The sequence below is a fragment of the Malus domestica genome, chromosome 09 (assembly GCF_042453785.1).
Source record: "Malus domestica chromosome 09, GDT2T_hap1".
NCBI lineage: Eukaryota > Viridiplantae > Streptophyta > Magnoliopsida > Rosales > Rosaceae > Malus > Malus domestica.
In genome coordinates, this window is record NC_091669.1 from 8,180,977 (window position 1) to 8,194,011 (window position 13,035).

Sequence of the window (13,035 nt, forward strand, 5' to 3'; positions counted from 1 at the left end):
GGACTAGACGGATTTAACTAAATCTACTATATTTCATATAAATAAGTGTCTATTTATACTTAAAATATATATAATTTCACCATAAACTACAAAATAGAATGACATATATATTATGAGCTATTGGAACATAATGAAAACATGGGGAACAAGCATATAATGTGTGTTCATTCAAGTATTCAACATCTCTTACAAATTATTGGAAAAAATAAAATGTAAAATGAAAGTTATCTATCTTCTGTCTAAATGAGTGGCAACCTAGGCGGGTTTGAGCAGGCTAGGCGGGTGCCTAGGCGGTCTAGGCGGGCGCCTCAGTAGGTTTAGGCGTAATTTCTTAATTTTCAAACGTCTATATTAATCGGACGGTTACCAGCTGACTAATGCCTAGACAGAGATTTTTAGAACAATGTTTATTAGTTTAGACCTTCTATAAAACCATTGGGCCTTAAAAATTGGGCTGAAGAACGGGTCCTGCAGGTCCACCCGGCCTGCCAGAGGGCGTTCGTTGCGAACAGGTTTGAAATTTTCCAGCGCATTGCTGTCTCTGAAAGCAAGAACTCAGTGGAGAGAGACGACCAACAGAAGCAAATTGTGGTGGTTGCCGGAACGGCGTTGTTTGGGTGGCGCGGCAATGTCGATGGGGACTGACAGCACTTGGGTTGGGAAGAAACCGCTGCGGCGCATCGGCGGCATGTCTGACGCCCTCTCCATCGCTTCGGATCTCGGCTTCTCCGTTGCCGCTCCTCCTACTCAGGTAAACCCTCGCTCTCCTTTCTGCACATGTTGTCCTCCATGTCCAATTTCACTGTTTGGCTAGTTTGGACTTCGAATTAGCTCCAACCCATCGTGCTTTTACTCCCCATGTTTTAGCTTTTCCTACATTTTCCAGATTTATGAGCTTAATTTTGAAAACCCAATTGGAATTAAATAGTTATATATTAGTGGAAGAAGAAAGCTGATTACTTGGTTAAGTTTGTAATGTGGCAGCTTCCTGATTTGAATTTCAGAAAAGTTTGAATTTTACTTTTTTGATGTAGGAAGAGCTTCAGAACTTGTCCAGTAGTACTGGTGAAAAGGGTGATGACTTGATAAAGGTTCTAAGGGACCTTACCTCTGTACAGAGAAAAATAACCGATCTGCAAGTTGAACTCCAAGGGAGAAAGGTGAGCTGCTGGAGTCTCTTCTTTCGTGTTTCGAGTTTGCGAGGTTACCTTATCTGCTGAACTGGCTTGGGATTATATTGTCTGTAGGATGATAAAAACGTAGCACATTTGACACATGCGAGTGAAATGGAGAAGAAGTGCGAAACTTTAGCAAGGATCACTACCATTTTGAAAGATGTAATTCAAAATAAGGTAAATCGTTGTGGTACATTGTTGTTTTGTTATTGTAGTACATCTGATTTATTATTCGATTTGTTTATCTTTGTCAAATTCTGGATTGATCTAATATCTGTAATATCAAATGGACCATAGCATCTCTTTTCAAGCAATTGTTGCCTTTCCTATCAAGAATACGCTTTTGTATATATGTCCAGGCTAGTTGTGTTATAAACTGATGCTTTGGTTATCATGTTCTTTGAAAATTGAATTCTGGAAGAAAAAATTTAGAGTCTTATCATTCGTTGAGTTCCTTTTTATGCCACCTAGATTTGTGTAATTTATGTCATAAGTAGTTGACATAGTTCATATGCATGTTTAACTCTCAATAACAGCCCCTTCAAATTGTTTCTCAATAATTCCTCCGTGTTTGTTTTGTTTCAAATCACTGGCAGGATCGCATCATAGCCCGTCTTCAACAACCATATTCACTCGATTGCATTCCAGTAGAAGCAGAGTATCAGGTTGGCCATGGTTTGTGTTCAGCAGTGTAAAATCTCTTTGGTTTGGATTCATGTAGGTTGTCTTGTATTTTACATTCTAGGCTATGATTGTATCGGCCTTTTTTTTTTAACCCTTCTAAGTGTTTGTTACTAAATCCGTCTTATTTGGAAGGAGTTTAGATTCATCAAAACAACTGTTGGGAACTTGGGACAAACTTAATCGTATGTCATATTGTAAATTTTGCAATAGAAAAGTATGAACCAATTTTTTTTAGCTGTTGTGGAAATATAAATCTGGGACGGACTGCTACAAGACTATTTGTATTTCTTGTGAAAAGACTGTTTTCTTTATGTTTGTGGAATCTTTTGCTTGGGACTGTGCAGAAACAGTTCTCTGAATTATTGATGAAGGCTGCTGGTGATTATGGGGCCTTGACAGCATCAGTTGCAGATTTCCAGTGGAGTCAGACATTTAAGGAGCCTCCTTCGGTTTGGGGGGTATGATTGCAGAAGCTTTTCGTTTCTAAATTACTTAGAATGCATGTAGCACGGTAGTTCTTTTTCCACGTTAGTTGCTTCAATTTTGAGAATATTCCTGATGTTGCTTTGTTTATAAGTTGTTGATGCACAAAACCGGAGGGTCTTGGAACAAGGTAAATCCGACCGTGAATCTGCAATAATGTAAATAACACAAGATGTATCATGGTTCATCCCAATATTTGGGTTACGTCCACACTAATATTGTATTTCTTTGTTTGTGAGTGGATTGTGAGAAAGAGTGAGCTTCTGAGGATGAAAATGAGGCTTTGCTCTGAATCTTAGAGCTTGAGGATTGTTAGGGTGAGGAGGTCTTTTTATAGACTAAGGGCTCCTCCCCTTTTTACATATTTGCATCTTCATTTATTATATAATTACATTTGAGTCCCCCGAGTATGTATACGAGATCTAAATACGGAGGCCTTAAGTATGGTACAAACAGTAGTCCCCCAAGTCTTCAGTCAAGAGAGTCTTTTGGCTGAAGACTTGAAATTCAGTCCATGTGTGGGCCGAAGTAACTAGATGTCGTCTAGAACTGAATACTCGATATGAGGCGGTGCTCAATGTGAAATGATGCTCAACTAGAAGTAGCACATGTTGCGAGGCTGCTCAGCTTGTGGCTTATGTTGCCTTTGGTTGGCTCGGCTTGTGGCGTTGAAGGTGAGGGAGTCCCTTTTATAGAATAAGGGATCGCTCCTCAATACATAAATGATAGGCTAGAGTTGATGCTCGCGGCGAGGCGGTTGCTCAGCAGGCGGCGAGGCGGTTGCTCAGCAGGCGGCGATGCTCTTTAATGATGATGAGGGAGTCCCTTTTATGGAATAAGGGGTCGCTCTTCAATACATAAATGATCGGTTAGGAGTGATGCTCGCGGCGAGGCGGTTGCTCAATAGGCGACGATGCTCTCCAATGAAGGTGAGGGGGTCCCTTTTATAAAATAAGGGCTCACTTCTCAGTACATAAATAATGGATGCTCTTTAATAAAAGTGATGGAGTCACTTTTATAGAATAAGGGTTCGCTCCTCAGTACATAAATAATGGATTAAGTCCCTCAAGTATTTTTCATGAAACCCAGTTAAGGCCCAATATATGGTACATAATGTAGTCCCCCAAGTTTTCAGTCAATAGGGTCTGTTGGTTGAAGACTTCAAATTGAATCCATGTATAGGCTGAAGTGGCGGTTGTTCGGATGCGGTATTTGTATACCCTGCATTGAAGCTTTGTAGGTGAAGCTTTGCAAGTGAAGCTTTGAAGCTAGAACTCTGTAAATGAAGATTTCAAAGCTGGAGTTTTTATAAATGAAGCTTTTGAAGTTAGAGCTCTGTAAATGAAGCTTTCGAAGCTGATTGACATGAATGATGCTCATGAATGTTGACATGAATGATGGCCATGAATGTTTATGTATGATTGACATGAGTGATGCTCATGTATAATTTTGGAGTACTGGACGTACTTTTGATCACCTAGTAGGTGATACTAGCAGCAGGCTGCCGAATAATGTTGGAGTACTGGGCGTACTTTTGATCACCTGGTTGGTGATAATAGCGGCAGGTTGCCGAATAATTTTTGTAGTACTGGACGTACTTTTGATCACCTGATTGGTAATAATAGCGGCAGGCTGCCGAATAATTTTGGAGTATTAGGCGTACTTTTGATCACCTGGTTGGTGATAATAACAGCAGGCTGCCGAATAATTTTGGAGTACTAGGCGTACTTTTGATCACCTGGTTGGTGATAATAACGGCAGGCTGCCGAATAATTTTGGAGTACTGGACGTACTTTTGATCACCTGGTTGGTGATAATAGCGGCAGGGTGCCGAATAAATTTGAAGCCATAGGGCCTGGCTCTTTTGGGCAAATGGGCCTTCGCCCTCTACATAACATTCCAGCCCATTATTTTGGGGCCTTCGCCCTCCACATAACATTCCGGCCCATTATTTTGGGTTTTTTTTTTTATTATTACCCTCTGATGGAGTTTATACAGATGTCTCCGAAAGATAAGAAAAATAAATCACATCATTCAAAAATAAATCCGACCCTCTGCTCAATGGGTCACGCCTATAATGCCATCACCACCGCAATTATATCTGCTTTTTTTGTCTTCTTTTGCTTTCTGCTTTTGCTTTTGTTTTTCTGTTTTGCTTTTGCTTTTTCTGCTTTCCTTTTGCTTTCCACCGCACTTTCTCTGTCTCTTCACCTAGCAAACAAAAGGAATCATAATAATAGGAAGCTTATCTTTTGCTTTTCTCCAGACATCATTTTTCTTTTGTGGGAGTGGTTGAGCTGTCTGATGGTTTGCAATAATCTCTGAGACTGATCGAGTAGTGGGTTGTATCATGAAAGTTTCTTAAGATTCATGAGCACATTATCATCGACATCTTGACCAAAAGCCCAGTACCCGATCAGGGCCATTAAGAAATAGCAAATTGCGTTGATAAAGTAGGTTCCCATGGCACCTTTCCACATGGGAATTCTCGACGGCTTCTCGAGAGTCGATGGAATTGTGGCCTGGATTTCAAGCGCCACTGTATGCCCGGCAAATGCAAAGGAGATGTAACCTTATGGTTGCCATTGGTTCTTCTCTCTGATCCCCTGAAGAAACCTTAAGCAGGCTTTTCTTTCATATTTCTGCTCAAGGTTTCTTCAGGTGGCCAAGAGAGAGAAACAAAGTTTTAGAGAGAGAAAGAGATGAGAGAGAGAGAAAGAGAGAGTCCGACTATCGGCGCACAGTTCGTCATCGGAAATTCAGAAGAAGAAGACGAAAATGATGAGAATTTCCGAAAAGTGAAATTCCGACTGTGGAGCTGAATCTTCACGTGAACTGCTGCAATAATTCACAGTTTTCAAATCGCTGAAACTGCAGAGTTGCAGGCGAAGCAAAGCAATTGGTATCGAAAAGCATTCAGAGAATTCGAATCAAAGCTTGGGTTTTTGATTTTTTTGTTTCATCTCGTCTTCTAAAAGCGAAAGCTAATGTGCCTTCGAACTTTGAAGGCTCCCCGCCAATCTGTGAAGCTGAAGTAGTCGAAAGAACTTGAAAACGGAAGCAAAAATCACTGAAGTTCCTTTAAAATTACGAATTTTTCCGAGAAAATAATATCTAAGTCGGCGGCCTGTGCGGATATGGAGCTTCCTCAGCCCCGGCCGTCGGAACAGAAGGAAGAAAATCGACGCATGATTTTCTATCACTTTACAGTCATTCAACTGCCTAGCAAGATCCAAGATCACATGCTCAAGGTTTCTTCAGGGGATCAGAGAGAAGAACCAATGACAGCCATAAGGTTACATCTCCTTTGCATTTGCCGTGCATGCAGTGGCGCTTGAAATCCAGGCCACAATTCCGTCGACTCCCAAGAAGCCGTTGAGAATTCCCATGTGGAAAGGTGTCATGGGAGCCTATTTTATCAACGCAATTTGTTATTTCCCAATGGCCCTGATCGGGTACTGGGCTTTTGGTCAAGATGTCGATGATAACGTGCTCATGAATCTTAAGAAACTTTCATGATACAACCCACTACTCGATCAATCTCAGAGATCATTGCAAACTATCAGACAACTCAACCACTCCCACAAAAGAAAAAGGATGTTTGGAGAAAAGTAGAGAGAAAAGCAAAAGATAAGCTTCCTATTATTATGATTCATTTTGTTTGCCAGGTGAAGAGACAGAGAGAGTGCGGTGGAAAGCAAAAGCAAAGTAGAAAAAGCAAAAGCAAAGCAGAAAAACAAAAGCAAAAGCAGAAAGCAAAAGAAGATAAAAAAAAAGCAGACATAATTGCGGTGGTGATGGCATTATGGGCATGACCCATTGAGCAGATGATCGGATTTATTTTTGAATGATGTGATTTATTTTTTTTATTTTTCGGAGACATATGTATAAACCCCATCATAGGGTAAAAATAAAAAATAAAAAAATAAAAAAAACCCAAAATAATGGGCTGGAATGTTATGGGGAGGGCGAATGCCCATATGCCCAAAAGAGCCAGGCCCTATGGCTTTAAATTTATTCGGCACTCTGCCGCTATTATCACCAACCAGGTGATCAAAAGTACGTTCAGTACTCCAAAATTATTCAGCAGCCTGCAGCTATTATCACCAATCAGGTGATCAAAAGTACGTCCAGTACTACAAAAAATTATTCGGCAGCCTGCCGCTAGTATCACCAACCAGGTGATCAAAAGTACGCCCAGTACTCCAAAATTATTTGGCAGCCTGCCGCTAGTATCACCCACTAGGTGATCAAAAGTATGTCCAGTATTCCAAAATTATACATGAGCATCACTCATGTCAATTATACATAAACATTCATGAACATCACTCATGTCAATCATACATAAACATTCATGACAATCATTCATGTCAACATCCATGAGTATCACTCATGTCAATCAAGATAAACATTCATGTGCATCACTCATGTCAATCAGCTTCGAAAACTTCATTTACAAAAGCTCCAGTTTCGAAAACTTCATTTACAGAGCTCTAGCTTCAAAGCTTCACCTACAAAGCTTCAGTGCAGGGTATACAAATACTGCCTCCGAACAACTGCCACTTCGGCCCATACATGGATTCAATTTGAAGTCTCCAACCAATAGACCCTATTGACTGAAAACTTGGGGGACTACATTATGTATCATATATTGAGCCTCAACTGGGCCTCATGAAAAATACTGGGGGGACTTAGCCCATTATTCATGTACTGAGGAGCGAGCCCTTATTTTATAAAAGGGACTCCCTCACCTTCATTGGAGAGCATCGTTGCCTACTGAGCAATCGCCTCGCCGCAAGCATCACTCATAACCCATCATTTATGTATTGAGGAGCGAGCTCTTATTCTATAAAAGAGACTCCCTCACCATCATTAGAAAGCATCGCCGCCTGCTGAGCAATCGCCTCGCCGCGAGCATCATCTCTATCCCATCATTTATGTATTGAGGAACGATCCCTTATTTTGTAAAAGGGACTTCCTCACCTTCAACGCCACAAGCCGAGCCAACCAAAGGCAACATAAGCCACAAGCTGAGCAGCCTCGCAACATGTGCTACTTCTAGTTGAACATCATTTCACATTAAGCACCGCCTCATATCGAGTATTCAGTTCTAGATGACATCTAGTTACTTCGGCCCACACATTGACTGAATTTCAAGTCTCCAGCCAAAAGACTCTCTTGACTGAAGACTTGAGGGACTACTGTTTATACCATACTTAGGGCCTCCATATTTAGATCGCGTATAAATACTCGGGGGACTCAAATGTAATTATGTAATAAATAAAGGGGCAAATATGTAAAAAAGGGAGGAGCCCTTAGTCTATAAAAGAGTCTTCTCACCCTCACAATCTTCAAGCTATGAGATTAAGAGAAAAGCCTCACTCTCACCCTCAGAAGCTCTCTCTCACAATCCACTTACAAACAGAGAAATACAATATCAGTGTGGATGTAGCCCAAACATTGGAGTGAACCACGATACATCTTGTGTTATTTACATTCTTGCAGATTTACATTGTTCCAAGACCTCCAATTTTGTGCATCAACATAAGTTATAAGACATTTGGTTGTGGGCAACTACGGAGTATGAAACTGTTACAATTTGCTGATAATAGCACTAAAGGGATTATTCGCTAATTCAAGACACGGAGTCAAACATCAAAGATCTTTTAAGGATTTATATCTGATCTACCATGTACTGCGATCAGGATGTGCGAATCCAGAATGCAGATATATAAACTTTTACGTTGGGAAATTACTTGTGCATGATGTGATCTTCATTTTGTATAACTGACGCAGGAAATGCTTCGTCCAATTCCTGTGGCCTTAGCATCGTGCACCCGGTTCTTTGAAGCAATGTCTGCCATGAGGGAATCATTTTCGACACTTCAGCATCTCAGAGTTGGTCATACTGATGCGTCATCACCTATAACACCAGGCAAGGATTCTTCCCGAAGAATACCAGGTGATTCCGAATGTGTAACTCCACCTCCTTGGAGAAGTGAACCAAGCTTTGATGACGTAGCTATCAGAAGCTCAAGGAGGCCTGAAGTCGAGCATCGAGAATCAGAGGATGAAAACAGTGGGGTGGATGGAGCTAGCCACCGGACATTGTCATGGCCTCCGTCAGTTAAAAACAACGGTGTTTAGTCAGACTGACATTCGTTGCCTGTGACTCAGTGTATGTGTTTGTGTGAAATAGTCATTGTAATGGGCCTTTGCGAAAAAAATGTGCGGAAATGTTTTGAGTTAATCCTGCCAAACTTATATTCTTTTCGTAGGATTTGATAGGCATTTTTGTATCACGAGCAGATTTCGTTGGGTTTTAACAATTGTTGTTAATGAGATTTGAGCTCGAGAAGTGGAGGCTGAGTGTTGAGTGTCGATAAACCAAATGATCATGTGAAGATCTTGTTATTCTTTGACCTTGTAAAAATAAGACATTCAGAAGACACCACCAAGTTATCAGTAGCTCTATACAATTATACAGTCAATTCTCAACAGATCAGCCAGTAACTCCAGGAAGGTTCTCTCAAAGCCCCTTTCACATTTTAGGTATTGTAGTTGGGAAGTGATTTTCCCGCAATACTTTTAGCTTCTCACAAACTCCAAATCAAACGCAACATATAAAATTAAACAGACGTGTGTGAGAAACTAAAAATACTTTAAGAATGTACATAACGTCGACGTCTACAATACTTCTTTCATAATAACTAATCACGTTATTGGTATGTCTTAACAAATTAAACTTTACATGAACAGGAGTTTAAAAAAAATAAAATTAAATGAGAGCTATTATTAGCACTCGAATAATGTCGTTCTACACTACTACTTTTATATGTGCAATATATTTCTTCAATAAATAAATAAATCCTATTTATTTAAAATATTTTCATATGACATTGGTTGCATCCTGTGCAGTTCGTACGTGAAAATGAAAGATCAAATGCAAATATTATGCACCCATCTCAATGTGGTGGTAGGCTGTAGCAACAAATGCATATAACTTCGCCGCGTTAAATGTTCCAAATTCTGCTGCACCTTTCACATCTCCCACCCTAAAAAGATGTACTGCCTTGTGATACGTAAAAAGCCCAGAACGAGAGAATTAGATCTCATATGGATTTATTTTGTGAAGATTCTAGAGATCTTCACATCTTAGTTATTTATCGTATATCGATCGCACGATGTACGATAAACAGTTAGGATATGGGGTTCCTTAGGATCCCCACAAAGTGGTTTCGAAAATGATCCTCTTTCCAAAACGAGGAGCTATAACTTGGTCTGGAGATGGTAATGGTTTGTGCTTAGGTTTATCCATATCATGTTGTATTCGTGTCAAATCATGAGTTGGTCAACAAGTAAAACGATATGTAAATTAATATCGTGCAAAAAGAGCTTACACGTTAGCCTATATAAGAGTCTCAAACTCAGCACTTCAATTATCATACAATCAACTAAACCAAAATAACACATTGAAACAATTCCAATACCTTAACGTGCAACAACAGAAAATCAAAACTTATGTGACCGATTGAAACTTATCCCAAACTTTAAAGGTGTGAAATATAGTGAACCCATTTTTGTACGGATTTCAAGTTATATAACACGTTGTGTTAAAAAATGCAAGCTCTAACTATGACTCACGAGCATTCACCCAAAAGTTCAGCTCGAACTATTGCAAATGACGCTTTACTAAGTGATGTAAAATAATACTATCTATATACTCTTGTGCATGTTCGAACTCTACCGATACCACTTAACCATTAACTCATTAATGCTAAACAATTGAAGCTGCATTTATTATGCTAAAAAAGTCAAGCTGTAGTTGAAATAAAATTTGATTGAACAATTGAAAACCATGTATATTATTATATCAACGTCATCCATAAAAAATTAATATTGTTGCCTTTGCAGCTAAGAAACGAACCACCCCAACTTCAACATTCCTATTTACAATTATTAACCAAGTTTGTCAAATATTACAAAATCAATCAAATTATCCAAACAACCTCTCCTCCTCCTCCTCCTCCCAATTGACACGTAATTACCATAACCAAGTGCCACCACCAAACTTTTAGACTTCTAGTAAAGAAGAGATTTTTCCGTGTGACCGAAACACATGAGTCATCAAATGAATAAAAAGGCAAACAAAAACGTATATACTCTTTAACATGAAGATATTTAAAAAAAATACCGTATTAACTTATTCCTTGCCGTGTACCTCTCGTATCTCTCTTTTCATCACATTATTTGCGTAACTTATTCCTTGACGTGCAGTGACGTTCTGTAACATGGCCTTTGATACTTCTGTTTTTTTCTTCAGAAATGTTTGGAGCCACTGGCTTCCTCCCATCTTATGAAATTATCCACATCCCCGGCACATGAATGTCACTGCATCTCTGGCCTTGCTCCATTATTTTACCTAAGGATTTATATCTGATCTACCATGTACTGCGATCAGGATGTGAGAATCCAGAATACAGATATATAGAACTTTTACGTTGGGAAATTACTTGTGCATGATGTGATCTTCATTTTGTATAACTGACGCAGGAAATGCTTCGTCCAATTCCTGTGGCCTTAGCATCATGCACCCGGTTCTTTCAAGCAATGTCTGCCATCAGGGAATCATTTTCAACACTTCAGCATCTCAGAGTTGGTCGTACTGATGCGTCATCACCTATAACACCAGGCAAGGATTCTTCCCGAAGAATACCAGGTGATTCCGAATGTGTAACTCCACCTCCTTGGAGAAGTGAACCAAGCTTTGATGACTTAGCTATCAGAAGCTCAAGGAGGCCTGAAGTCGAGCATCGAGAATCAGAGGATGAAAACGGTGGGGTGGATGGAGCTAGCCACCGGAGATTGTCATGGCCTCCATCAGTTAAAAACAACGGTGTTTAGTCAGACTGACATTCGTTGCATGTGACTCAGTGTATGTGTTTGTGTGAAATAGTCATTGTAATAGGCTTCTGCTAAAAAATTGTGTGGAAATGTTTTGAGTTAATCCCGCCGAACTTATATTCTTTTCGTAGGATTTGATAGGCATTTTTGTATCATGAGCAGATTTCGTTGGGTTTTAACAATTGTTGTTAATGAGATTTGAGCTCGAGAAGTGGAGGCTGAGTGTTGAGTGTTGATAAACCAAATGATCATGTGAAGATCTTGTTATTCTTTGACGTTGTGAAAATAAGACATTCAGAAGACACCACCAAGTTCTCAGTAGCTCTATACAATTATACAGTCAATTCTCAACAGGTCAGCCAGTAACTCCAGGAAGGTTCTCAAAGCCCCTTTCACATTTTAGGTATTGTAGTTGGGAAGTGAATTTCACGTAATACTTTTAGCTTCTACAAACTCCAAATCAAACAACAAATAAAATTAAACAGACATGTGTGAGAAGCTAAAAATAATGTGTTTATCATTTTTCCTTGTAGTTTTTCTTCCAATGTTGGGCAAGAGAAAAGGTCGATGTTGATTTTAATACTTTAAGAATGTACATAACGTCAATGTCTATAACACTTCTTTCATAATAACTAATCACGTTACTGGTATGTCTTGTCAAAATAAACTTTACATAAACATGAGGTTTTTTTATTATATTTATTATATTTATTTTTTATAATAAACGAGAGCTATTATTAGCATTCGAATAATGTCGTTATACGTTGCTACTTCTATATGTGCAATATATTTCTTCAATAAATAAGATTTTTCTTATTTAAAATATTTTCATATGGCATTGGTTGCATCCTGTGCAGTTCGTGCTCTGAAAATGAAAGATCAAATGCATATATTATGCACCCATCTCAATGTGGTGGTAGGCTGTAGCAACAAATGCATATAACTTCGCCGCGTTAAATGTTCCAAATTCCTCGTGCACCTTCATCTCCCACCCTTAAAAGATGTACAGCCTTGTGATACGTAAAAAGCCCAAAACGAGAAGCTATAACTTGGTCTGGAGATGGTAATGGTTTGTGTTCGAGTTTGTTCATATCGTGTTGTATTCATGTCGAATTATGATTTGATCAACAAACAAAACGATACGTAAATTAATATCGTGCAAAAGTAGTTTACATGTTAGCTCATATAAGAATCTCAAACTCCTCACGTTAATTATCATACAATTAATCAAACCAAAATAACACCTTGAAGCAATTCCAATACCTTAACGCGCATCAACAGAAAATCAAAATTTTGTGACCAATTGAAAATTATCCCAAAGTTAAAATGTGTAAGAGTATCTCCAAATGAGATGTCAAAATGTTCAAATCAGCAATAACGGTAATAAAAGACAGCATTAATGTTTTTCAATCGAGAAGCCAAATCTGATGTGGCATGACATGGATTAACATCTCTCTCCCTTGCTGCCAAATTTGACAGCACCTTCAAATTTTTTAAAGTAATTATTAAATGCATTTTATTAATTTTTTATTGGTTTAAACCATTTTCCCTTTGTTTCTTTTCATTCCCAATGCAAAGAAAATACATATAAACTATTATTTTATGTTTAAAATTTGACATATCGGCTAGAGATCAAAAGTTTAAAAGATGCCAAAGTGCTAAGTAAGCCTTCAAATTTAAATTTTAGGTTTAAAATTGGACATCTCCTTTGGAGATGGTCTAAAATGCAGTTCACCATTTTTTATACGCATTTCAAGTTATATAACACGTCGATGTACGATGAACGATC

At 38.9% G+C, this 13,035-nt stretch overlaps 1 protein-coding gene across 2 annotated transcripts; it reads left to right on the forward strand.

The window, feature by feature from the left end:
- The first annotated feature begins 440 nt into the window (after positions 1-440).
- On the forward strand, positions 441-11,557 carry LOC103421564 (AUGMIN subunit 2-like). Of its 2 annotated transcripts, XM_029107998.2 has the most exons (7): positions 441-751; positions 1,035-1,160; positions 1,248-1,352; positions 1,772-1,840; positions 2,204-2,317; positions 8,139-8,426; positions 11,169-11,468. In XM_029107998.2, the coding sequence occupies exons 1-7, from the start codon at positions 629-631 to the stop codon at positions 11,244-11,246; spliced, it is 903 nt and encodes a 300-aa protein (XP_028963831.1). In that variant the 5' UTR covers positions 441-628; the 3' UTR covers positions 11,247-11,468. The 2 variants fall into 2 exon arrangements, with proteins under 2 accessions (XP_028963831.1, XP_028963830.1); XM_029107997.2 differs by lacking the exon at positions 8,139-8,426 and having other exon boundaries at positions 10,896-11,557.
- The last annotated feature ends 1,478 nt before the right edge of the window (positions 11,558-13,035 follow it).